Below are 25,688 nucleotides of genomic sequence, written 5' to 3'. Positions count from 1 at the left end.
AGAAACAGTGTTTTTACATAGTTTATTTTCCACCAGAGAGCACTGACATCATTATTTTTATATATCTTGGTCGCTTGTTCATGACTTCAATTACATGTAGTCGCCATGAAGCGCTGTCTAGAGCTCAATTCGCGTTTTATTTTGGAAATCCTAACCGGAAGTCACATCATTTGCTCGGCCTACTTTGAACGACGTGCTTCGGCACTTTTGACAGTTAGCATTGTAGCTAGGTGTTGCTAGCTAGCTGAAAATCTCCCGATAAAATGTCCATAAAACAGTCTGCGCAAAGTTAAAACGACGGTGTGCCGAGAACTCATCACTGTCCAAGGATGTTTTCATCCGTCTGGAATTTTGTTAAACGCCACAAAAGGAAATTAATTTTCACCGGAGCTGTAGTTGGAGGTAACTAACGTTATTCACTGGTGTGCTTCTGAGCTAGCTAATAACTTTAGCAGCTCACCTGACTCCATTGAAAAAATCTGAAATATATCATATTTTCTCACTTACCGGTAGAATTTACGCTTTTGAAAATGTATAATAAGAGCTTTTAGGAATCAAGCAGTCTGTAACTTTACTTCGGCATATATATTATGCACCAAGCAGTATAACTTCCAACTTAACGATAACGTTAACTCTGCTCAGACAACTCACCAGGTGTGACGTTACTTTAACCAACATTATAAGGTTAATGGAAAAGAACTGTGGAAGACCAGCCGACACATTTGACTGAAAGTAACGCTGTATCGGGTGTCTGTTGCGTTAAAAATAATTTGTCTATTTACTTATATTTTATTGAGGATTTGTCAATAAGCAATTGCAAGAAAGTTGAATGAAGTTTGGCGTGACGTTCCAAACACGAGGGCAGCACATATGGCCTCTAATGTTAACACACGGTACTTAGTTATCGCAAAGCTCCTGTAATGTGATGATGTGAACATTAGAGTGCAGGTTGGCCAGGTGTTGTCTTATCAAGTGATAGTTAACCAAGCAATTAAATCGTAGCGTTGAAAGTCATTGATAGGTTGGATTTGTCTTGATTTTGGCACTAAGAGTTGTCATCATAAAATGCCTGAGGAAAGAAAGTTTGAATGGGTTTCAGGCTAAATAAAATAGAGAAACACACATCAGAAGAAGTGTGTTTTTACCATGACTTCTTTACATGAAAAGGATCACATTTAAGAATACAAATAAAAGACTATGTTCTGTTGGCAGCATCTATTCCAAAATATATCTTCAGCAAATTGCTGGTGAACCTACATGCAGTTCAGACTCATCTTGAAGTGTGATTGATGGCTAGGGGTTATTTTCTGTGCTTTGTATTGTAGTACTACTACTTATTATTTGTTGGCAATCCTCCCCTAGGACTATACTTCCTGGGTAAATATGCGCAGAAGAAGATTAGGGACATCCAGGAGAAGGAGGCGACGGAGTACATCGCTCAGGCCAGACGACAATTCCACTTTGAAAGCAACCTGAGGACCTGCAACATGACCGGTAATGACTTTACGCTTCTCCTTCTGTGTAATTGATTGAATGATTGAACATAAATTAAATGGTGGTAAAAAACAAATGAACAACAAAACAAAACATTTCCAGTACTTAAAACACCTGTTTAACCTCTATTTGTGAAAAGGAGTTGGAAGAAGTACAACATATGCACTTTAATTTAACTTTAATAGTGCTTTTAAAATCCTTTTGGTTGCTGGTAGGAAATGTTTACAGATTGCTCATTCTTGGTTTTTCACATTAAAACAGTTTTAGAGTACAAAAAGTCAAATCCAGTGTGTTTTTGTGTTGCAGTGCTGTCCATGCTCCCTCCACTGAAGGAAGCCATCATTAATCAACTGAATTCAGAAAGCCTCACTGCACTACTCAAGACCAAGTGAGTAGAAATGCCTTTTGCTGTCAGATTCAATAGATCAGATGATTTCTAATCCACTTGCACACAATTTTACGCATTAAGTTCAAAGCTAGCAAAGATTTTCTTCCTTCTATCATAATTTTACCCAAATATTCGTATATATTAGGTGTTTTTCAAAACCCATCTTGAAATAGAAAGTTTGCTGTGAAGTGCAATGTGAGTCGCAAAACGGTAACAATGCTTATTCTTCTCTCTCATCATCTCACAGACCAGCCAACAAGCTGGAAATCTGGGATGACTTAAAAATCATCAGTAAGTTTTGTTCTTCACATCAGACATCGCTAAACAGTCACACACTGTAGTGTCACTAATCTTTAAACAATCCCTTAAAATACTCACAAATACAGAAGAACTGCCGACTTAAATTGTTGAGTTTTTTTACTTGAGATTCTAGAGCCAACATTCGATCACAAACGTGTGAAACCTGTTGTCTTGTTCAGGTTTCACTCGCACCATCGTGGCGGTGTACAGCACCTGCATGCTGGTGGTTCTGCTGAGAGTCCAGCTGAACATCATAGGAGGATACCTGTACCTGGACAACTCTATAGGCAAGAACACGACGGTGAGGAACACAGCATGTGTACGCCTCTTTTATCGAGCCTGTAAGATCACAGTAGTCGCTGTAATGCAGTGATGTTAGTTTCTGCTGTTCACGTTGTGTTTAAGGTTGTGGAGAAGTAGCTCTGTGTTTCTCAGATATTTAGTGCTATGACTTCCTTATCTTGTCCATATTATTCAGTTTGAGACAAATATTTGAGGTCTCAGCTCAGCCTGCAGCTAACGGTTATTTTTCATTTTCAACTAGTCTGCTGATTTTTGTCTATAAATGTCAAAATATTGAGACATGTCTGTCAGATGTTTCAGGTGCTAGCTGACATCATTAAATGTCTTGTTTTGTCTGACTTATAACCCAAAACCCAAAGATGTTTAGTTTACGATGATATGACAATCCTCACATGAGAAGCTGGAACCAGCGAATGCTTAATATACGACTTTAATCAGCTCAACTAAATTAATAATTTACTAATCAATCAACCAACCCACCATCCATTGCAGCTCTAGTCTAAGCAGTAATTTTTGTCCTGCAGATTTATCCTAGTAGTCTCATGATAAAATCAACAGTTATCCAGGGTGTCTTATGATTGGTTCCTTCCCTCCATATAAAAACCTTGCAACATACAACCTTTGCTTGGTAGAAATGAGTAAGTGTAAACCAATGAAATATCAGGTAAGTGAGGAAAAGCTGTTTGATTTGAAAGGAGGGTTTGAAGATTGAATTTTATGTTTACGCCTGCATAACTTTACCACCTGAAATAATTGGTTTAAACCTTAAACCTCTTAAACCTTAAGCTTTCGTCTCCCCCTTCTGACAGTGACAGTAATTACACAACACTTTCAACATGAGCTTATGACGTATAGGCTCTGCCATACTGAGCTGCATCACTGCAGGGTCACCAGCGTGGGAATGTTGCCACAGACAAGATTTAAAACCTCTGGTATACTGTGAATACAGAGAGATTTACCTGGCAGTGATCGGCTCAATCAGCATTGTGTGAACTTGTTTGGCGAGGGCTTGAATGTAACTGATGTTTATTTATTATTATAAATGTAAAACTCCTGCACTGTAGTTTTAAAGTTTTAGTGTTGCAAAGGAAGGTTTGCAGGGGGTTTCAGTGGGGTTTGAAAGGCTCAAAATGTTCGAAGCTTTTGTTTAGAGCTGAAGTTATATCAGAAATTTCTATGATATTTTAGATTTATTTGTGCATGTATTTGTGGATTTTCTTTCAGACTCCCCTGGCTCCCCCAGACGTCCAGCAGCAGTACCTGTCTAGTATTCAACATCTACTGGGAGATGGTAGGATGGTGACTCACACACAGATCTGATAAGAGCACAATGCTGTTTAACCCTCTTCATCCTTGTTTACCTCGCTACACCAGTCAGTTTCTTACACCTGCACTTCTGACCCCTGTCTGTCTGCAGGTTTGACAGAGTTGATGACAGTAGTGAAGAAAGCTGTGCAGAACTCTCTGGGAGGGTGAGTGCCTGTAATTAATGATTATTTTTATTTGCAGTAATATTTTTTTGGTTAGTCTTTTAATCGTTGAAACTATAAAATGTCAGAAAATAGAGAAAGACAAGTTGCCAGAACCACAGGAGACATTTTCAAATCACAACCAACAGTCCAAAACAACCAACATGTTCAATTTACAGTGATGTAAAACAGAGAAAAACAGCAAAGCCTCACATTTTGGAGGCTTTTGGATGTTTTGCTTAATAAGCGACATAACATGTTCAATCAACGATCTAAATAGCTGTTGATTCACTTTCTGTTGGTTTCCAGCATGTCTCTGAAGCAGAGCCTGTCTATGCTGGAGTTGGAGCAGCAGTTGAGCTGGATCAGGGCGGAGGTGGAGGCCGGCTCTGAGCGGCCGCTGTCCTGGTACATGCTGGCTGACGACGAGAACGCGCTCGCTGACCAGGTCGCCACACAGAGAATGATGCACGGCAATGTTCACAGATAAAACATCTGGGTATTTAACAAACACTCTCTTCTCTTCTGTCCAGGCGTGTGGGTTGACAGAAAACGACGCTGTGACCATCAGACTGTTAAACGAGACTAGAGACATGTTGGAAAGGTAAACACCATAGAGTATTTGTTCGTCATCTGTTTGTACACTTGTGTGTTTTGTGATTCTGACGTGTGTTCGTTGTGATACCAGTCCAGACTTCACTACCGTCTTGAACACCTGTCTGAACCGGGGTTTCTCTCGTCTTCTTGACAACCTGGCCGAGTTCTTCCGCCCACCTCCCGGTGACTCCGCCCCCAGCTCTGCACCTGATAGGTCAGCTGTTTGACTGACACAATAGATACAGCGAAAAATAGATGCAGCTTCAGTTGTTTGTTCAAAACTACTTCATCACCAATTATGTGTGATATTAAGTAACAAAACAAATCATTTACCTGCCAAACCTCTCACCAGCTTTTCAGATTCATGCCAGAAACCTTTATTGTCCAGTTTGTTTTGGTCACTGCTGCAGAATGTTTATTGTTGTTGAAGTCCAGGCACAGAGCTCGACATTGACCTCTGCATAACTCTTTTGCGTCTGTGTGTCCAGTCTGTCCGCAGTCAGTCTGCCGCTGGCGAAGATCATCCCCATCATCAACGGTCAGATCAACACCATCTGCAGCGAGACTCCCAGCCACTATGTTCAGGTGAAGCCAGGTTTCAGTCAGACACACAAACATCTTAGTGGAGAAACAGAGAAACCTTCAGCAGAAATGGGACGCTGTCGTTCACCTGTTAATATTTCCGTTTGTGTTCTAGCATTAAAAGATGGTGAAATACTCAACCAACCAAATTTTAAAGCCAAGTAGACTTGTTGTTAATGGTCCACAGCCAGCCAGTTGGCACAAAGCAGCAGTTTTGGTGTGTTTGTTTTGTGATAATCAAACAGATGATCAGCAGCTGCAGCTCTCTGATCAGATAAGAGTAAATATGTTATTAATGTGCACTTAACTCAACTAAAAGAGAGGACAAAAGATCTGTTACAAAACATTAACCTCCTTTAAATGTGGTTTTGAGTTGTTTATTAACAACCTTTTTTATTAACAACCTAGTAACAATCTACCTTTTTGGTAGTAGTACCAGCGAGTATCAGAAACTGCACCAAAATAAAATATCAAAACCTGGCATCTAATGTCTGGTCAGATCATAATCTTCTTTACGTATTCTTTTAACAGTCAGTATTTAAATAATATTTGCATTTACATTTTAGACATTATTTTATTCAGGCAAAGTTACTGCTACCTGTGTTCCGATATTATTTCTTCTTTAGTTGAATTATAGGAGTGGTTTTATAGGAAATGTTTAAATATTTTGCTCATTCTGGTATCAAAACTTTAAAGTTATTGTATCAGCAATACCCAGCACTACTGACTCCTTAAATATTATGTTATTGATTATATATATCCTGTATTTTTGAGCACTTTAGACAGAAGGCAGAATGTGACATTGTTACAACTGCAGTATGATACATTAGTTTATTATCCCCAAAAATACTGATGGGTGATTCTTTATCAGGCAATATATCAGATACACATCAAGACACATTAAGCAGAATAAATATGATCAGTCTTTTCTTGTCTGTGTATTACTTCTCTGTCAGTATCTCAAACTTTCTGTCGGTCTCTCTCTCAGGACTTGCTGATGAACGACCAGGTAAAGGAGTTTGCGGCCAACGTTTATGAGACGTTCAGCACGCCGCAGGAGCTGCAGAAATAATCAGCCAAGCATGATGAGAAGAGGGAGAATTCAAGAGGAAGAAAAGAGGGATGGAAACAAAAATTATATAATTCCTGGACTGTTAATCCCTCCTTTCTTTTCATGAGACACTTTTCTCCCCCCGAATCCTGCAGACTTTTCACTCTGAAATGTCCGCAACGGGAGCATCTGTGTCTCGTCTGTGAACGGCGCCATTTTGGATTATTGAAGTGGTGGAAGAAGAAAAGGCTTGTGGTCGGTTTGTAGTCACAGCAGAATCTGTATTTAACACCAGGGGCCGCTGCACCTTGGGAATTGCAGCCATATTTAACCTGATAATGCGGTGTTATTTACCATAAGGTGGGAAAACACACTGACACTGTCAAAGTGTGGTGAAGGATCGGTCACTACTGTTCAGAGCTGCTCTCCACTTTTTCAAACAAGAGGATACTGAAATATATTCAGTTTATTATGTTGCAGATTTTAGGATGATTTTCCACTTTCCATCAGCAGTGGTGTTTTATGTCTGGTCACGTTTCGAGCTGTTCGGTCTGCACATCGGCAGGTTTTAGACATCAGAAGAGTTTACAAAGAGTAAAGTTTTTTTTTTTTTCACAACTTAATCGAGGTGGTAGAGATGTGTGCGGGCTGAGGAATACACGGTGGGGATTTGTTTTCTGTTTTTGCTAATATTCAGTGATTTTATATTTGACCATTTTTGTATTTTCTTGTCTTGATGGTAGAAAAAATGTGCAGCAATTTGTGGGATAACTTCAAACAAAATGTTGTATTAGCAAAACCGATGTCACTGATTCATTTGAAATTAAATATGTAGTCTTAACAGCAACTTATCAGAGGTGGAGGACCTTTTTAAGTGGTCAAAATCTTATTTAATAAAACACCAATATTAACAAATTTGCATCAGTCCAACTGCAGTTTTGTAGTTGCTCTTTTTCCACTCAAAAACAAGCCCTTCACTTCTTCTGGGGCAGAGTGGAAATGTCACCCATAAATTGCATACAGACTTAAATGTTCTGAAAACAAGGAGCTCTGTTCTGATATCAGTCTATTAATCTCTGTTTTGGAGCATTTAATCCAGGTGTCTAACCTGGAGAACCTATTTTCACAGTGTAATTCCTTTTTTCCCCCAGAAGGTGTCACTCTTCTTCAGCTGGTGGAAGTATCCCTCTGCGTTGTGATCCTTTTATCTTTCTTTATATGAAGAACTTTACTAAAAAGTAGAAACACAACACTATTCCAGCCATGATCTGTGGGTCAGTAACGTTAAATGACTTGCTCACGGACATTCAGCTTACTTTCTAGTTTGCCAAGACATGCTGTTGTTGGGATGTCAGCTCTAGTAGCAGGAGAGGTTTGTGTGTCTGGAACTGGTTTGCTGGTTCTGGGTCCGTCTGGTCCTCTCTGCAACTGTAGCGACAGATTGCTAACCCACAACTTGGCTAAAGTTAGTTAACATTACTTTCTGTGTAGTTCGCTCTATATCATGGTATTAGTCATGGATCCTAAAATGACTAATAACATCTAAAGTTTTATTTAACTGTCTGTGATCAGTATTTGAGAGCCAAACAGCATTGTCATTATTTTTCTCATTGATGGCGGATGATGCGTAGAGAAGTGTTTGACCCATTTCTGTTTGTTTAACGTGTGTTTTCTCATTTAATTTGTACATAATGTGACTTCTTGAAAAGCTGAAATGGTTTTTAGCGCCTTCTGTGTGTAAAAAACAAAAAAACAAAACAGCACTGTTATCCAAAGCCAAGATGTGATGAGCTTTGTAAATCAGGTGTGGTCAATCGAGAGCTGAGCTTAACACACCTGATTCAACTAATCAGTTATTGGTAGAGCAGAGATGAGAATATGAAGCACTTGTATTCCCTAGGAGTCAGTGAAATGAGCTGAATGCAGTTTTTATTATATTAAAATAAAATAATATTAATAAAAAATAAATGTTTTATAATATTTATTATATCACAAGTCAGAGTTTCATCCAAGCAAACTGATTTGTCAGTGATGGGTTTTACTTGTGAATTCTTTACCTTCATTTACTCTAAATCATGTCAACTGTTTACTGTGATTACATCATCCAGGTATCTGTAATCACAGTAGTACCCCCTCAGAGCATTACTTTACTACTCTGACAAATACTACTCAAGCTTTGATTTGTCCCACCTCAGTGCCACACGGGCGGGGTTGGCTAAGTGTAATGGAAAGTGGACATTTTGTCTCCAACTGACAGTTCATTCATCCACCCATCAGGAACTCCATAACACAATTATAAGAATTAAAAGTTGCATTCAGCCCATGTCAAATGATAAAATAATGAAGTAAAGCCAAGTTTGTATATCATGATTGATGTCAGGAAACTGGAAAATGGTTGTACAGCTTGGTGGCATGTGGGATTCACCAGAAACCAGCTTGTGGAGAGAATGAAGTCCACCTCCTGAAGTCATGTCTGTAGCTGATTGTTTTGTCAGAGTTTCCTTGTCAGGAGATGAGAAAACATCAGGTGACAGTTCAAGTTTGTTCCTGGTCCCTGGATTACATAATAAAAACATGTCATGTGACTCTGTAAATCTCTGTATGTGATCAACGATGTCATGCCTTTTGAAACACAATATCCTGAATGACAGCTGAAATGTTGGTAGGAGGTGAAATAAAAGTAAAATGTGATTTCATATACATTTGTCATTTTGTGATTCCTTAATCTGTGTTTGAAGTTTTAAATGGCCAAACTACAAATTATTTTCTGTTAAATAGGTGACCCTTTCACATATTTAACAAAAATAGTAGTAGTTTGGGCTTTTTACTTCGACGCTTCAAGCCAATTATCCAACAGTTAACAGGAAGTTAGTGCATCAACAGGGGGCGCCCTGCTGCAACAGGAAACTGTTTCATCAAAACATAAAATAGGCTGCAGTTCATTGGAAAATACTGGTCTTGGAAAATAATCCACGGTGCTGTAAAAGCTCTGAGTTACAACATGTGAGAGGATGATGCTATCTCTTAATTACTGATTAATGAATTAGGAAAGAAAATCTATTTTTAAAATGGAAATATGACCTTTCCATAATCAAAGTTGAGCTGGGTGTGGAATTCAAAAGACAGTTGTTTGTTTCCATTGAAGTTTTTATGGAGAAGATGACGAGATTAACTTCTTCATCTTTTCAGCTGTACTATAAAATTAACTCAGTCCTTTTAATGCATTGCATCATGTAACAGACCTCCTAAAAGAGAAAGACACCATGTTTGGTGAAACTTACCCATAAAGTGATGAAACCGATTTGGCTCTGTTTTACAGTAGAAACCTGGTCATTATTTAGCCTGGTGGTGTGATACATTGTGACAAAGTCAAGGGATTTTTTATACAGCTGTTGTCAGAGTTAAAGATTTGTGGCGGTTATTGACAATGGAAATAAGTTGGACAAGTTCATTGTAATTCATGAACTAGGTTTCTATTTAATAGAGCCCAGTGTTCCAGATATGTTTTTTATATTTAAGCTCTTTTTCTCTGAGGCATACTGACTTCAGAATGACACTGCCGGTTAAACGGAATAACGAGACATGACATTGTCTTAAGATTTAATACTCCCCCCCCCCGTCAAGGTCTTTCTGGAGCTCTTTCACCACCACTCACAATTTATAATTTCCACTTGTGAGTAGCTCCCCCATTTTCTTTGTGCTTTGCATTGTAGGATAACAGTGCCCATCAACTTAACTTATATTATACGTAAGTTAATATACTTAACCTTTCCAGGCTGAGCACACCACATATTCACAGCCTGCTTAGTAGTTGTGCAGTATGGAAAGCTTAATGCTAACATGCTGAACTAAGCAGGTTTCTTTATCATGTTCACTGTTTTAGTTTAGCGTATTAGGATGCTAATATTAGCTAATTAGCTCTAAGAACAAATTATAGCTGAAGCTGATGGGAATGTCATTAGTTTTGCAGATGTTGGATAAGTTTTGACCTGATGGTAGCACCGGTGAAAAGTCACCAAAGTGATTACAGTTCATCCTGAGGGAAACATGAATGTCTGCACAAAATGTCATGGACATCCATCCTATATTTGTTGAGACATTTCACTCAAAACCACAAATTTCAACATCACAGTGGCGCAAGAGGGACAGTCAGGGGACGGTCAGAGGAAGAGATGGTAATCCGTCAAACAGTGGCTGAGATATTTCAAATATTTCAGTCTGGATCCACCGACACACTGACAACATTGCAATCCCCAGAGCAACAAGCGCTGGCATGGCTAAATAAGAACTGAATTCACATCCCTCAAAAACAAAGAGGAAAAGACAGTGAAAGAGAATTGATTAGTTAGATTTAAGTTATATAATGAACCTGTTTTCCAGCGGCTTTGAAGTTAAACATCCAAGTCGAGACTCTTGACTCAGGTATCTTGAAACTTGTCCCAGTTGTTTGACACCTTATCAGCCTTTCGAGGGGAACTTCCTGTTGGTAGTATTTGACTTGACTAGTTTCGTGCCCTGATAGACTGCTTCCTCTGGGGAGGAGGAAGATTTTCTGTCTGTGCCATTAACTGCCTGATGAAATTGAATCAATCAATCAATTTATTGTTAAAATGACAGATTCTTCTGTCTGTAATTAAAACTATAACAAATATTTATTTTATAAGTATGTACTGTCACTCGAGGCATTTTCACAATAAATCTCTTAATATTTTTAGAGTCAAAATTAATTCTGCTCTTTAATTAATTGATGTGATGTTCATTCATGTTTTTGTTTTATTTGTCTTTGAGACACACACACACACAAAAAATCCCACAGATGTCCTCTTTGACCTTGAATTAAAAGGAATTATTGTGGTTGATAAATTGATCTCAGTGCAGCTTTGAGGAAGCCGTTGGCAAAGATTCTCATCAGGACAAAAGTGCAAGAAACGCAAACACTGGAATAAGCTGGCAGACAAAACATTGCTAAAAGCAAGTGGGAAGTACAAAGGTCAACACAGCAGCTGAGAGGAGAGGGGATTCGTCAAAGCACCAATCAATCATCAACTTTATTGATTTGTCATATTTCAGACAAATCCTTTTCTCAGGTTTGAACTAAAAATCTATTTTTATTTAACTGTAATTTTAGACATGTAGGTAGGGTGTGTGTAACTGGACACTAATGACATTCATTTTCTTCCTGGTTGAGTGTGACTCAAAAGATGACTTCATCCTTTCTACCGACCCTCTCTGACATCACCTTATAAGGAAGAGAGACAGTGTTTTTTTCTTTCTTTCTGAGTGGATGGTTAAATGGTCAAAAGAATGACATATTACATTACACTCAGAGGTAAGAGGTATATTTTTGACTTTCTTACAATCTGTCCATGTTTAAAGTTTGCATTATTTGCATGTATTAGGTTTACTCATTAGGAATCTGTAGATGTCCTTCTTGCATCAGTGATCTGACCTGCTGAAGGATCGAGAAACTGGTGGCTTCTGATGTGACGAAAGTTTCCTGTGACAAATATCTTTTTCTGGCGGCACTTAACTTTAATACAATAAAACACAGGACTCATAGGAGTCAAACTTTCCATTCAAAAGACAGAAAGAGACACTTAACACTGAAAACTGAACACTTAACTTAACACATAACTTTAATAATAGCTTATTTACATAGTGATACGCTGCACTTTTCATAAACAAGTTACAAAGTGCTTCCCACATAGGCAACAAATGAAACTTCATAGGTAAAAGAAAAAAATCAAACAGAACCAGATTAAAGCTAAAACAAGGCAAAATTAATGCCAGTATATAAAAAGATAAAAAGACAATTCAAGTAAATTTAAGCAAAATACATGAGTAAATTCACAATAAGCTCTCTGATTAAAGTTTGTGGACCCTGACTCTGAAGGCTCTGTCCTCTGTAGATTTTAACTCTCCACCATGGTCTTGGCTCTCGACCTTAAAACAGGAAAAAAAACCTCTGCCAGAGGATCTCAATCCATGTTCAGTCTCCTACGGATAAATAAAATATAGCTATAAGTCAATATAAGTCAAACAACATTAAAATTTGTCGCACTTTGCCATGAAATAGATTTGATTTTTCATATCAGCCCTTAGAGTTTAATTTTTAACCAAGATTTGCATACGAAACATAATAAAATCGTGAAAAAGTTAAACAAGCACAAAGTTCCTGCTGCTGAGGTCAGCTTTTTATTATGTTCAGACCTTTGAGACTCATGCATTCACACATTTATTATCTTAAATTTCACTAAAACCAAGTCTGAACCTTCTAAATATTAAAAGTTAACCTTTTTTTGTCCCTAAACAGGAGTAAAGTCCCCACAATGTCACAGTTTGTGAGGACCCCTGTTGAAATGATTAATTCCCCAGCCTCAACCTAAAAGCTTAACCCTTAAACCCGTGTCCTAGCCCTCAAACAACACCTTTGAAAACAAATTGTCCTCACTTTCCAGAAAAGTCCTCATTGTCACGGTCCACACTAAGAGCACAGTACAAGAGCACGCATAGACACTTTGTCTGGCAGATGGTTAACAAACAGCCACATGATACCAGTGTGGTCTGAAACACTGAGTGTGTGTGATCTGTTGACCTCCAGTCGGTTTCCTCAGAGTTTCAACACAGTGCTGCCAGTCAGCTGCAGCCTCATGACCTCATGATCCGTTCTGCTCAACAGATGATGAAACCGACGTCACTCCTCTGCTGATTGTCTGATGCTTGGGTATGAAACGTGTCATCTGGCTCGTCGTGCTGACGAAATAATTTTTGCCTCTCAAAATAGAGCCGAAGCCCCACATAAACATGCTGAATCATGCAGAGTTACAGAATGGAGGCTTTGATCCATAAAACGGGCCTTTATTTGCTGAGGAACTGGGTGCGGACAGGCTGTTTTCCATCAAGGCTCTGCTGGACAGTCACGTTCAACACTGCAAAAACAGGTTCAGCTCAAATTAGCCTGCACCAGATGACTGTGTGTCACAGTTTGAACTTTTGTTGTGGTGTTGTTTGTTCTTGCCCCATAGTGAGTTATCGTCTTTGCCCGGTTTGTGGCACAGAGCTGGAAATCCCCCTGTTGCCGAGCTAAACGTCTGAGCCACTTATGTTTCTAAACGCACGTAGGAACTATCGTTGACCCATGTTTGCATAAGTGGAAACATATAATGGACAGGAGCCAGGTACTTCCTATCTGTCAGAGAGTTTGGAAAAACAAGTTGTTCTACAGAGTTTCATTGAAATGTTGGTAAAATCCCGGAAAAGAAAAACAGTTAGTTAATCATTAAATTGTGAATCATCTTTATAAGCTACTCTGGTCTTCAGGAAACAGTGAAAATAGTGTGTTTTTCTCTGCACATACTCATTGCTTGGTAAAATAAGTCTAAACAGCAAAGCAGATTCTGACAAATGCTTTGCCAAAATAGAGGCTAATGTGTTATTTGTATTTGTGGTGGCGGCCGCACTCTCAGTCCATAAAATAGCTGCCGTAGCCGGGGTTTAGAGAGAAGTGGAGGTCACGTGTCCAACTTTAACCTCCTAAGAAATCTTCTCCGAAGAGTTTTATTACTAAGTAAAGATCTTAGGTAAAGGTTTTATGTTTTGCTCTCCCATTTTCTTAATCTTTTCCTCTTCTGTTCTTCTTCTTCAGGCAGTTTCAAAGTAAACCCGCCCTCACCAGAAAAACTGGCGTATTGGTTGTCTGCGCAAGCATCTTATCAGTGATGGGCAGTAACACGTTACTTAGTAACAAGTTAATGTAATATTATAACTTTTCCCTGTAACTAGTAGTGTAACGGATTACTATTTCCAAAACAGGAATATTATTACAGTTGCTAATCTAAGTAACACTGTTACTTCAAGTCGTTCAAGTCAGCTGTTAGCCAAGAAGCTAAAGGAAGAATGGAGAGGGAGAAAGACAAGCGTTCTTTGCACAGCTGTAGGTATTGCCATTATTGTGTCACATGCAAAGAACATTGTAGTCCGTTATAAACTTGTATGTAGCTTTTTGCTCTTGCGACTAGCAAAAAGCTTTCAACCGCGAATGTAATGCAGTAACGGTTTCTCTGCATGTATAAAACCTCTAAACCTATAAAGCCCATCGGGTCGCCCACTTGGGCTACTTCTGAGCTACTTACAAATATAAATATTTTATTAAAATGGACATGCTGCACATTGTAAGATTAGTTAGATTCTCCACAATTCAATTGTTCAGTTATTTTACATAAACAATGAGCACCAAAGTATAATTCCTTCCGATTTATTGATGATATGGCAAACAAGAAGAAGAACATGAAAAAAGCTGTGACTCAGTACCTTTGGAGTGACCATTAAGTTCGAATATGTGTCCATTCCTTGATCATTTAAATTCCTTTAGTCTGTAAGGGTCCACCGATCAAAAGAATCAAAACAGTTTTTCATAAAAATGTATCCATGTTAACTACAGTAACCTTTCGCTTTCATCCTCTCTCTCTGTCTCTTAAGGTTAGCCTAGATCAACTTAATGATTCGTAAGTGACGTGTTATCCGATCATTTCTATACAAGTAATATTCATACAGTACTGGTTGAAATAAACAATCTGGTAATAGGCTATTTTCCATCTTTGCTGAGCAAGATTTTTGTGCAAGTGAAGTAAATAAAAGCCTGGGCTATTAATTAATATAGGTTTTATGGTATGCCATTTTGGGAGTTATTGGCAGTTGGCCTATTTCTGATCTCTGTTTACTCTGACAATGGCAAACAATGAAGCAGAACCTCCATGTAAATAATACTGCACAAATGAAATAAAACTTGAATCAGATACAGAAGACATACTGGGTTTGGAAGTGTGTCAAGTGAGGTATTTACTATTGATAGATTTTATGTAATTATATAAACAAGAGGTTGCTGTAGATATGATCTGGTTACATATACTGTACTTCACACACTCATGCTAAATCTATCTTGATTTAATGTCATTTAATTATTATTTTTTTTACAATGTATTTACCTTGTTCTGTTTTATTACCTAAAAAAAGTCACATTTAGAGATATTGAGTCTAAAACATATGAGAACCAGCCTTAACAAAACTACCATGTGCAGTTTGTGTGCATTTTTAGGTGTGGTAAGATGTCAAACCCCCCGAAACTGACAATAACAAATTCATGAGTTAGGTGTCCTCAAGGGTAGATGTGGCACCAAGACCCTTGATCATACTGTTTTTTGTGGACAGAGTGTCATTACAGTACCTCTGGATCCATAATGCTCTCATTCACTGAGTTTGTGAAGTCTCAGCTCAAGCTTAGAGAAATCTCACATTTAAAAGGTAATATAAAACAGATTTTATTTGTCTTGTTTCATTTTCACAAAGCATAGAAGTTACTCAGAAATGTGATCAACAATATTTTGAATTACAGTAAATCCTGGCCAGGATATGATTCAAACCAAGAGTCTTCCAAAATTCAATGTCACAGAAAATGACCCATAATTATTGTCCCATCAGTGTTTACATTACCGCTGAAATGCCCCCACCCCCTCACATATTCAGCAGCTTAGTGATGCAGGAAGTTACTCAAAGTGGGTGAAAAAAAGCTACAAAGACCTACAAAGCATGGGGGGAAAAAAATGTTTTTAATATGGTATTGAAGGATTCAGCTTTTTGCTGGGAGTGGTGGATTTTGGTCTGAAACTTGTTTAGGAGAAATGAGCATTCTCATCTCGACAAATTTGAGTTTCAGTTGCAATTAAACTACAGTAAATAAATGTGTAGACCTGAGATTTACAACATACACTGCTCAAAAAAATAAAGGGAACACTTTATTAGGAGGACGTAGGAGGGCAACAACCCAGCAGCAGGATCGCTACCTCCGCCTTTGTGCAAGGAGGAGCAGGAGGAGCACTGCCAGAGCCCTGCAAAATGACCTCCAGCAGGCCACAAATGTGCATGTGTCTGCTCAAACGGTCAGAAGAAGGGCCCGACGTCCAAAGGTGGGGGTTGTACTTACAGCCCAACACCGTGCAGGACGTTTGGCATTTGCCAGAGAACACCAAGATTGGCAAATTCACCACTGGCGCCCTGTGCTCTTCACAGATGAAAGCAGGTTCACACTGAGCACATGTGACAGATGTGACAGAGTCTGGAGACGCCGTGGAGAACGTTCTGCTGCCTGCAACATCCTCCAGCATGACCGGTTTGGCGGTGGGTCAGTAATGGTGTGGGGTGGCATTTCTTTGGGGTGCTGCACAGCCCTCCATGTGCTTGCCAGAGGTAGCCTGACTGCCATTAGGTACCGAGATGAGAGGTGAGACCATATGCTGGTGCGGTTGGCCCTGGGTTCCTCCTCATGCAAGACAATGCTAGACCTCATGTGGCTGGAGTGTGTCAGCAGTTCCTGCAAGAGGAAGGCATGGATGCTATGGACTGGTCCGTTCCCCAGACCAGAATCCAATTGAGCAGTGTACTTTATAACCAATCACAGAACACTAACATGCTTACACAAGACGTGTGTCCCTGAAGCAAACACAGCAGGTATCTTGTGTAAGGACACAAGCGAGAGGTGGGCCCTTCGTGTAGAACTCAACATGTGTCATTCATGGTGTTTCATTTATTTCCTGCAGCTGTCAGTGTAGAAATGGATCTCTTGGGCTGCCATGTGCCCCAGGGGTTGAAAGTCCTGTTCAGACACATTAGTGTTGCGTCATGACCCCCCACCACAGGAGTTCTGCAGAAAACGTAGGATTATGTGGCAAAAAAAGTTGAACCTGGTTTCTCCTTGAAGTGTCTGTTCATCTTCCAACAAAGTCATCCAAATGAAACAACAATACAACCCCTTTTTGGGTCCCCTGTTTTAAGGAGGGGAGTGACGCCCTATGGGTTCATAAGTGGATGTGGACTTTCTCTCACTCTCTCCATTTCTCTCTCTCATATAGGAAGAGCTGATTGCAGTAACTCTGGGCACCTGGGCTAATTACCCTGTTGAGTATTTGGGACTGTTTTCTCATTCTGCAAAGAGGCTGTTGTCTAGGCCAGGTCATACCTCCATGCGGGCCGGCTCCCTGGTTTCAAGTGTTTTAAGGTAGCATTATAGGGTAGGGTAAGTATCACTCCAACCAGGACAGCCAAACAAAACTTTAATCGCTCCCTGTGGAACTTGCTGAGTGACACAGTGACTCAAGTCATGTGATCTCTGAGCTGGCATCAAGTTTTTACGTAACCACTGTGGTATGTGGGCTGCAGTACCCTCATTAGTCAGAGTTTGAAATTGTCCCCTCAATGGAACATTTCCTATACAGAGATAAGGATCTGTGATGATCCTGTCAGGTGTGGGTCGTTCCAAAACTTTCCACAATCACATGGTGGCTCAGCAGGTTTAGTTTATTGAAGTTTAGTTTCAGGTTCATTTCAGGTTTCTTTGATTTCATGAGCCGTGATGAGTGTTTCATGTACAATCAAATTCAATTTTACCTCAAGGGATCATGGGAATATCTCAGGTTATTTACAGTTCTTATGATAAAACCTACTTTTAATAAAGATACTTCTCTCCATACCTAAGTACTACCTCTACTACTGCACTAATTTCTGTTACATTTTACTACTGACAAATTTACACCTGATACTCTTACTACTAATATTTGTATTTCTTTTTATTTTACTACTGCTTGTACTATTGCTTTCACTATTAGTACAACTACTGCTACCACTGCTGTTACACTAATTTATAATAATAATAATACATTTTATTTAAGGCGCCTTTCTCGGCACTCAAGGACACCGTACAGGGATGCAAAGACATTTAAAAGCAGCAAAACTAAGAGCATTAAAATAAGCTAAAAGCAAATAATTTACATCAAATGAGGTAGGCAGTTTTAAACAGATGTGTTTTGAGTTGCGATTTAAAATGGGAGAATGAATCGATGTTTCTAAGTAGGGGTGGTAAAGAATTCCAGAGACGGGGGGCAGAGCGGCTGAATGCTCTGCTTCCCATTGTGGTGAGACGAGCAGGGGGGACAGACAGGTGTATGGAGGAAGAGGATCTAAGGGAGCGGGTGGAAGTTGGACCGTGCAGGAGATCAGACAAATACGGAGGGGCAAGGTTGTGGATGGCCTTGAATGTTAACAGAAGGACTTTGAATTGAATACGGGACAGGACCGGGAGCCAGTGAAGCTGTTGGAGAACAGGAGTGATGTGGTGGATGGAGGGTGTTCTAGTTATGATGCGGGCAACTGAATTCTGGACCAGATGAAGTTTATGAAGGTATTTGTGAGGGAGGCCGAAAAGGAGAGACTTGCAGTAGTCCAAACGGGAAGTGACAAGACTGTGAACAAGAATGGCGGCAGTGTGGGGGGTAAGGGAGGGGCGCGGGCGATTGATGTTTCGTAGATGGAAGTAGGCAGACCGGGTAATGTTATTGATGTGGGACTGAAAAGATAAAGTGCTGTCAAGGATGGGGGGAGGACGATGGTTTGGTTGGTCGAGAGGTAGAGCTGGGTGTCATCAGCATAACAGAGGAATTGAATATTAAATTTGCGGAAGATATTGCCCAGGGGAAGGAGATAAATGATGAAAAGGTGGCCCCAGGACAGAGCCCTGGGGCACACCTGAAGTGACGGGGGAGGGACAGGATTTAAAAGACTTAAGATGTGAACCAGTCTAACGGAGTGTGAGTGATGCCTAGAAGATAACCTGTTGAAGAGAACAGAGTGACAGATGGTATCAAAGGCAGCACTCAGGTCGAGGAGGATGAGAATGGTAAGTAGTCCAGAATCAGCTGCCACAAGGAGGTCATTGGTGATTTTGATAAGTGCTGTTTCAGTGCTATGAAGTGGACAGAAGCCAGACTGGAACTGTTCATACAGGTTATTGTGGGATAGATGAAGATGGAGTTGAGATGCAACTGTTTTTTCAAGAATTTTGGGTGATATTGTTAAGTAGGGAGAACAGTGGCTTGGAGTTTCCTTTTTTTTCAGTAATTAAACTGGAGTAGTAGTGGGTTTTGGTGTTAGCAACAGAGTCCTTATAACATAAGATGTGGTTATTGTACATTTCTTTGTGAATAGTGAGACCAGTTTTCCTGTACAGACGTTCAAGTGGCCGACCTTTGGCTTTCATCAGACGAAGATCGAGGGTGAACCAAGGGGCGGAGACGGAAAAGGAAACAGATGTGTTTTTTAACGGAGCAAGGGAATTAAGAATGTTATGGAGTCCAGTGTTGTAGTGAGAAACCAGAGCATCAGGGGTGGATAGATTGTGAGTGTCAGGAAAACAGAAGGAGTGGATACTTGAAGTGAGAGTGGCAAGATTAATGTTCTTCATATTCCGAAATGAAATAAGGCGTGATATTAATTTCTACGATTACTGCTACTATAACACCAAAAACAACAGCTTCTACTTATACAGTACTCCTTTTTAACCCTTACTGTTTGTGCTGAAACTACTACTGCTGCTCTGTTACTCTACAGCTACATTAAGTACTTTCACAACAACTGCTGTTAAGGGACTACAACATGCAGTACACTAAACACTACTGCTGCAATGGCTACGAGTATCGCCACCAATACTTGTTCTTCTGATACTATGACAATTAATAGATAAATCACTGTTACTACCATACTAATTTTAATAAAGCAAATAAAAGAAACTATCACTATAGTTATCACTGCTTTTGGTTTTACTACCAAACTTATAAAACAGGTACTATAATATCTACTGTTACTACTGCTACTTGTATGACAAATACTTTTACTACTTTATCAATGCTTTTACCATTCCTACTACCACTACTACTGCTACTATCCACTTAACAGGACTTCTAGTACTATTATTATTGGAAAAAATAGTGCTAGCCTACTACAAAAACTATTATAAATACTGCCAGTGTTACTGCAAAAACTACTAGATGTCATCACAAACTACACTTGAATGATGACTATATCAGTTACTTACTACGACTACATCAAGCAAACTAGTACAACCACTATTATTTTCTCTATAAGTACTGCTGCTAATTCTTAGTATTACTACTCCTACTGCTGCTTGTGGTACTGTAGCTATCCCAAATAACAATACTCTTGCTATAGTTGCTACAACTACTAGTTCCTCCTTGTACCTCCTATCTCCTGTTGTGGTGGCAGCCCGGCTGACGGTGAGTGCCCTGTTTTTTTTTCTCCTTATTATCAGTTATTCTGCTTTTTCCTTGGTTTTCTGTTCCCTGCCTGCCTCCCTGTGTTTTCTCCCCTGTGTTCTCTCTCTCTCCCTCTGCTCCTGAGCCCAGCCAACTACCCGCACCTGCACCTCATCAGCCACCTCGACAACCTGCCACACCTGCCAGTAGTCAACCTCATCCCTGCCTGTATTTCAACCCCGGTTCTCCACACCACTCTTGCTTGATCGTAGTTGCTCCGTACCCGGTGCCACCTCTGTGTTCAGGATCTCATGTTTCTTGTTTTCTCACATTTTCCCTGTGCTTAGTCTCTGTCATTTCTATCCCTGTCTCTCTGTCTGTTTCCCTCCCAGGTATACTCACCCTCGTCCTCCGTTCAGTCGGCTGGGCTCGTCCTCCGGACCTCTCCTCTGTGGGCTTCCCCCACGGCGTCCTCCCTTCCTCGGCCCCAGTGTTCCCTGGTTCCCGTCCCGTCGATTTTCCTGTGCCAGCGTTTCCCCGGCATCTTCCTCTCCCTCCACTCCAGTCCCTCAACCCCCTTTTTCCCTAAATGAACCTCCTTCGCTTAGAGTGCTGCGTTTGGTTCCTCTCTGTCCCTACGCCACACCACACCACACCACCCTCCTAACAATCTCCACTACTAATACTACTACCACAACTACAGATACTATAACTGCTACTGTACTAATAGTACCTCTAACACAACTTTTATCATTTCCACCACTATAACCATTACCACTACTATAAAGGAAAAACTACTTTTACTAAAGTTTACTGTTGTCAGTATTATAAAGACAACCCCTACTACTACTGCAACTAGCACTACTATTGTTACTTTTAGTACCATTATTGTTGTGACGACCATGAATATTACTAGTGCTCAAATTGCTGCTTCTGCCTGTTTAGCTACTACAATAAGTTGTAATGCTATATTTTTCTGTAAAACAGAAAATTCTGAACATTAAATGTACAAACAACTAGACAGTTAGCAGTACCAATGTTTGGCATATCTACAAGTAGAATAACATGCGTAGTTAAAAATATACTACAGAGCATTATACATGGATTTACATGAAGACTGCTGCTACAACTGGGCTTCTACTAAAACACTTCTCCTATTGTCTGTACTTGTAATATACAAATCCTTACAAGTAACCTGACTGGCCTCCAGACCTGGTCAGGAAAAAATAACACTACCTGAAACTAAATAATCAGTGTGAGAACTGAGCCAGCAGCTCAGATTGCTGTATGTAGTATCAACAAAACTGATACAGATATCAACAGTAAGAGATAGGTGAACATTATGTGTTAATCTGACTCAATCAATTTTACATTGCTGTTACTGCGTTGACTCACAGCTACTGGCACTGAATCATACACAAAATGCTGAGATCATCCTGTCCTCTGTGATATTCCACTCTCATTTTTCTTTATTTTATTCCCTCACTTGTGTGTAAGTCAGTCTCTCCTTCCCTTTCTCCGGTACTCTATCTGCCGGTGGGCTTCGTCATTTACTGTAATGGTAGTAAGGGCAGGCTCGGGGCAGCTATGTGTGTTCGTGTGTGTCTACATTATTGATTCCCTCTGAGCCCCACCAGGCAGTAATCTGTGTGCTGAAATGTCATTGGCTGTGTGCTGTCAGGCTTCATTACCTGATAATCCAGGCCTCAGCTGATTGGATGCAGTCAGATCCCTCGTTAGGAATTCATGATGATGCAGACTGAGGTCACACTACTGATCGGGGGGGTGATGTCATCTCACCTGAGGCCTTTGGTTGATCAAACTGACCCAGACCACCCAAATCCAGCTTTTATTCTTTGGTGACTTGATCTGAGCTGAGATGATGTGACAAGAGTTGAGCGTTAATAGAAAAAAAAATATATATATACATTAAATTAAAGATTGAAGGGTTTTATTTCAAGAGATGAGATGAACAATGAGATGAGGTCGAGCTAGATGAAATAAATTACTTAGAAATGGTTAGAAGAAAAGAGACAAAATGAGACAAAATGAGGGAAAGATGACATGAGACAAAATAAAAACTATGAAACTAGACATGTTGAACAATGAGATGAGATGGAAGAGTAAATGAGGTGACACCAGCTGAGAAAATTAATTGAAATGAAAGAAAGAAAGAGGAAGACTTGAAACAAGATTCAAGCTTCACAAGAGTTGAAGACTAATTTAGAGGGATGAGATGAGGTGATTCTCAATGTATGACAAGATAAGCCAAGATGAGAGAGGACAATACCATGGACAAGATGAAGTGAAAGATAACATTGGTAAAATACAAGATGACATGAAATGGAAGACCAGAGTGAAGCAGGTGATTGATGAGTTTAGATGAGCTATCATTAGGAGGTATAAAATAGAACTGGATTGGATGAAAAGTAAAGATAATGTAAGAAAAAGTGAGATGAGATGAGACTGCATGGAACAAGAAAGCACAAGATGAGATGAACGAAGAAATTTTTTGAGATGAGTGTCCCTTTGTGTTGAAAAGTGGTGGGGACATAAGGGCTCAGATCAGCGGCGTGAGGGTACACTTGGGTCACGAGATGTGACGATGCACAAGAACGAGATAATAAGATTTGTAACACTAATTGAAGAAATAGGAAATACTGAAAGAAATGAGTGTCTTGATTTGGGGCTTGTTGTTTTATTTGGAAAGAGTTTTGATTGTCTGCCCTGCACTAATTAGTTTCACCTTGTTATCCTCCCCTCAACTGTGTATTTAAGTCAATGTGTTTCCCCTTGTGGGCGGCGAGGTGGTCCAGTGGTTAACACTGTTGCCTCATAGCAAGTGGCTCGTGGGTTCCAACCCTGGTTGCCCCGGCCTTTCTGCACGTTTGCATGTTCTCCCCGTGTCTCTGGCTTCCTCCCACCGTCTAAAGACATGTGGCCTAGGTTGATTGGTGACCTTAAATTGTGTGCGCGTGAGTGGTTGTCCGTCTATGTGTGGCCCTGCGATGGACTGGCGACCTGTCCAGGGTGTACCCTGCCTTTTGCCAGATGTCAGCTGGGATTGGCTCCAGCCCCACCACAACCGTGTAGACAGGATAAGCAGTTGAAGATGTTGCCATTCCGGTGTTTTCCTGTGCTTTGGATAATCTGCCTACTTTCGGATGTTGTGGATTTTCTTTATTGCCTGCTCCCTTTGGGATTTGTTTGCCTGTGTGGACTGCTTGCCTGTTTTGGAGATTTGCTTGCCACCACCTTGCTGTAAGTTTGCCACACAGCCAAACTGTACCTCTGTGTCTTGGTCCAGTCCCAGATTTTCCTAATAAATCCCCTGCTTGACTCATTGTGACAGAGAGGATGCAATATGAGACTGAAATATGACTGAAACAACATGGATTGAAAGATAAGAGAAGACCAGATGAATGTGGAGATGATATAAGATAAGGTGAAAGGTGTGTCTATATACATGAAGAGATGACAGGGGGTGAGATAAGTTATGTCAGAAATAATATGAAATTGATTAGAAGAAGTGACAGATTTAAAATATGCTTACATGAAGTGAGATGAAATGAGACGAGTGAGATAAGGTCAGATGACAGGAGGAGAGATTAGGTGAAACTGAAGGGATGAGGTGTAGGCAAATGGCATGCAATGAGATTCAATCATGATTCAACATAATATTATTTAAACAACATCAAGTGAAAGAGATGAACAAGAACTAAGAAATGAAATGATGAAATGAGAACGTGAGATGAAGCAAGATCAGGCACGATCAAATGTCATGTGATGGAATTTAAGGTACTATTTGTAATCCTAATGCCAAAGTTCAAAACACAGAATTGAAACTATGACTAAAACTAAGACCAAACAACTGAGTTTATTGAAATTTTAAAACTGTCAAAGGCTTGTTCACATCAGTGATATCTTTCATTTATGGAAGTGATGCACAGAAAAGGCAGATTTTCCATCTTAAATTCAAATTGTTAAGATAACAAATTACAGTTTGAAAGGTCAAACTGACACAGATGAAGTCAGATTTCATAAACTATGACAAGACAATAAACTTGAGGTGAAACAACAAGACAAAAAAAGCCTGGATGTGATAAAATGACTTGCATGGCAAGCTGAAATGAAAACGACGTGATCAAACAAGGCCAAAGACGGGGAAAACAGGTCACATGTTATCTTGCTCTGCAGCTTGAGATCTGCTGTGTCATGCAGCCTGAGAAAGGCAAGCAAAGGAGGAAAGAGAACAAAAACAAGGTGAAGCTGCTGGGGAAAAAATCAACACAACAAGCTGAGTCATGAGTGAAACAGAGAGTTTCAAACAGACACAGGGCTGCTTTTTGTGTGTGTTTCTGTGTGTGTGTTTGCGTATAATCTGATATCAAGACTGGAATCAGGAAGCAGTTTCACTTCAACAGAAAGCGTGGAAGTCAGAAGTTAAATGTTAACTTTAATGATGGAACAGCAGCGTCAAAGGGAAGAGAAGTGATTCCTCTTCGAATTTGTTTTCATAACTTGTCACATTTGATGTGACTGTGGTGTAAAGATAGTAGGCTTATGTGTAATAGAAATGTTACCTATCATATTTTGAGGATTTTCTAAGGTCATGTTTGTGTATGTAACTTCCGGACTCTTTCTTTATCATTTTAGATTCAAATATAAAAGCATAAATATAAAATATACAGCTGCTAGCATTAACCAGTAGCCCAGAAATGTCATCTATGACTACAAGTCTATTTACACAGTAACGCCGTTCTCATTAATATGAACACAGTGATGTAATGTCTTTTTGCACCTCTTGTATGAGACAAATAAAGCTTGGTAGTGTTTCAACGTCACTGATACTTAAAACAGGGTGTGTGTGTTTGAGTGTGCGCGTGTCTGAGTGTTGTGTTTGTGTGTTGCAGCTGCCAAGGCCACATAACCCAGTTTACACAGGATCTAAAAATAACTGCGTGAAGCAGCCCAGGATGTGACGCCATGTCGAGCAGAGAGAGCTGAGGCCTTTGGGGCCTGGGAATCCTGGGACACATCCCATTTCAAATGAGTATTTCCTTTTACGATTCCTTGTTTCTCTTTATTTCTTCTCTAAGGACACATATAAAACAACTGAGTGAGCATTATTAATCAACTAGAAACTTAATTTGGACTTAAACATAAAGATGACATTTTAAATCACACTACATGTTTTAGCACCTTATAGATAATAACTTAAGTTATTTATTAGCTACAGTAATAGTTAACAAGGAAATTGTGTCTTAAAAATTAAATATTATTTTACCTTTGTCCACCTTTTTAACATTTTTTGTAACTGCAAGGATAGTTGTTTATTCTTTATTTGGATCTCCAGTCGTTACCTCAGCAATAACTTCTCCCAGTTACATATCACAATTAGTGTAATA

At 39.7% G+C, this 25,688-nt stretch overlaps 1 protein-coding gene and 1 long non-coding RNA gene across 2 annotated transcripts; one reads left to right on the top strand and one right to left on the bottom strand.

The window, feature by feature from the left end:
- Window positions 1–181: 181 nt before the first annotated feature.
- On the top strand, window positions 182–8,882 carry pex3 (peroxisomal biogenesis factor 3). The gene is made up of 12 exons (XM_038726563.1): window positions 182–402; window positions 1,363–1,494; window positions 1,801–1,882; window positions 2,130–2,173; window positions 2,362–2,483; window positions 3,710–3,776; window positions 3,903–3,957; window positions 4,264–4,402; window positions 4,488–4,558; window positions 4,643–4,765; window positions 5,040–5,136; window positions 6,122–8,882. The coding sequence occupies exons 1-12, from the start codon at window positions 330–332 to the stop codon at window positions 6,203–6,205; spliced, it is 1,089 nt and encodes a 362-aa protein (XP_038582491.1). The 5' UTR covers window positions 182–329; the 3' UTR covers window positions 6,206–8,882.
- Window positions 8,883–11,795: 2,913 nt separating this feature from the next.
- On the bottom strand, window positions 11,796–25,112 carry LOC119908747. Its single transcript, XR_005445330.1, has 2 exons — window positions 20,683–25,112; window positions 11,796–13,113 (listed from the first exon to the last, which is right to left on the bottom strand). It is a non-coding gene; the product is annotated as an uncharacterized LOC119908747 (long non-coding RNA).
- Window positions 25,113–25,688: the final 576 nt, after the last annotated feature.

The sequence above is a fragment of the Micropterus salmoides genome, unplaced genomic scaffold (assembly GCF_014851395.1).
Source record: "Micropterus salmoides isolate LMB-PRFRI ecotype aquatic unplaced genomic scaffold, ASM1485139v1 Ms_hic_scaffold_18, whole genome shotgun sequence".
In the NCBI taxonomy this organism is placed as follows: domain Eukaryota; kingdom Metazoa; phylum Chordata; class Actinopteri; order Centrarchiformes; family Centrarchidae; genus Micropterus; species Micropterus salmoides.
This window is presented reverse-complemented; position numbering and strand designations above follow the sequence as displayed.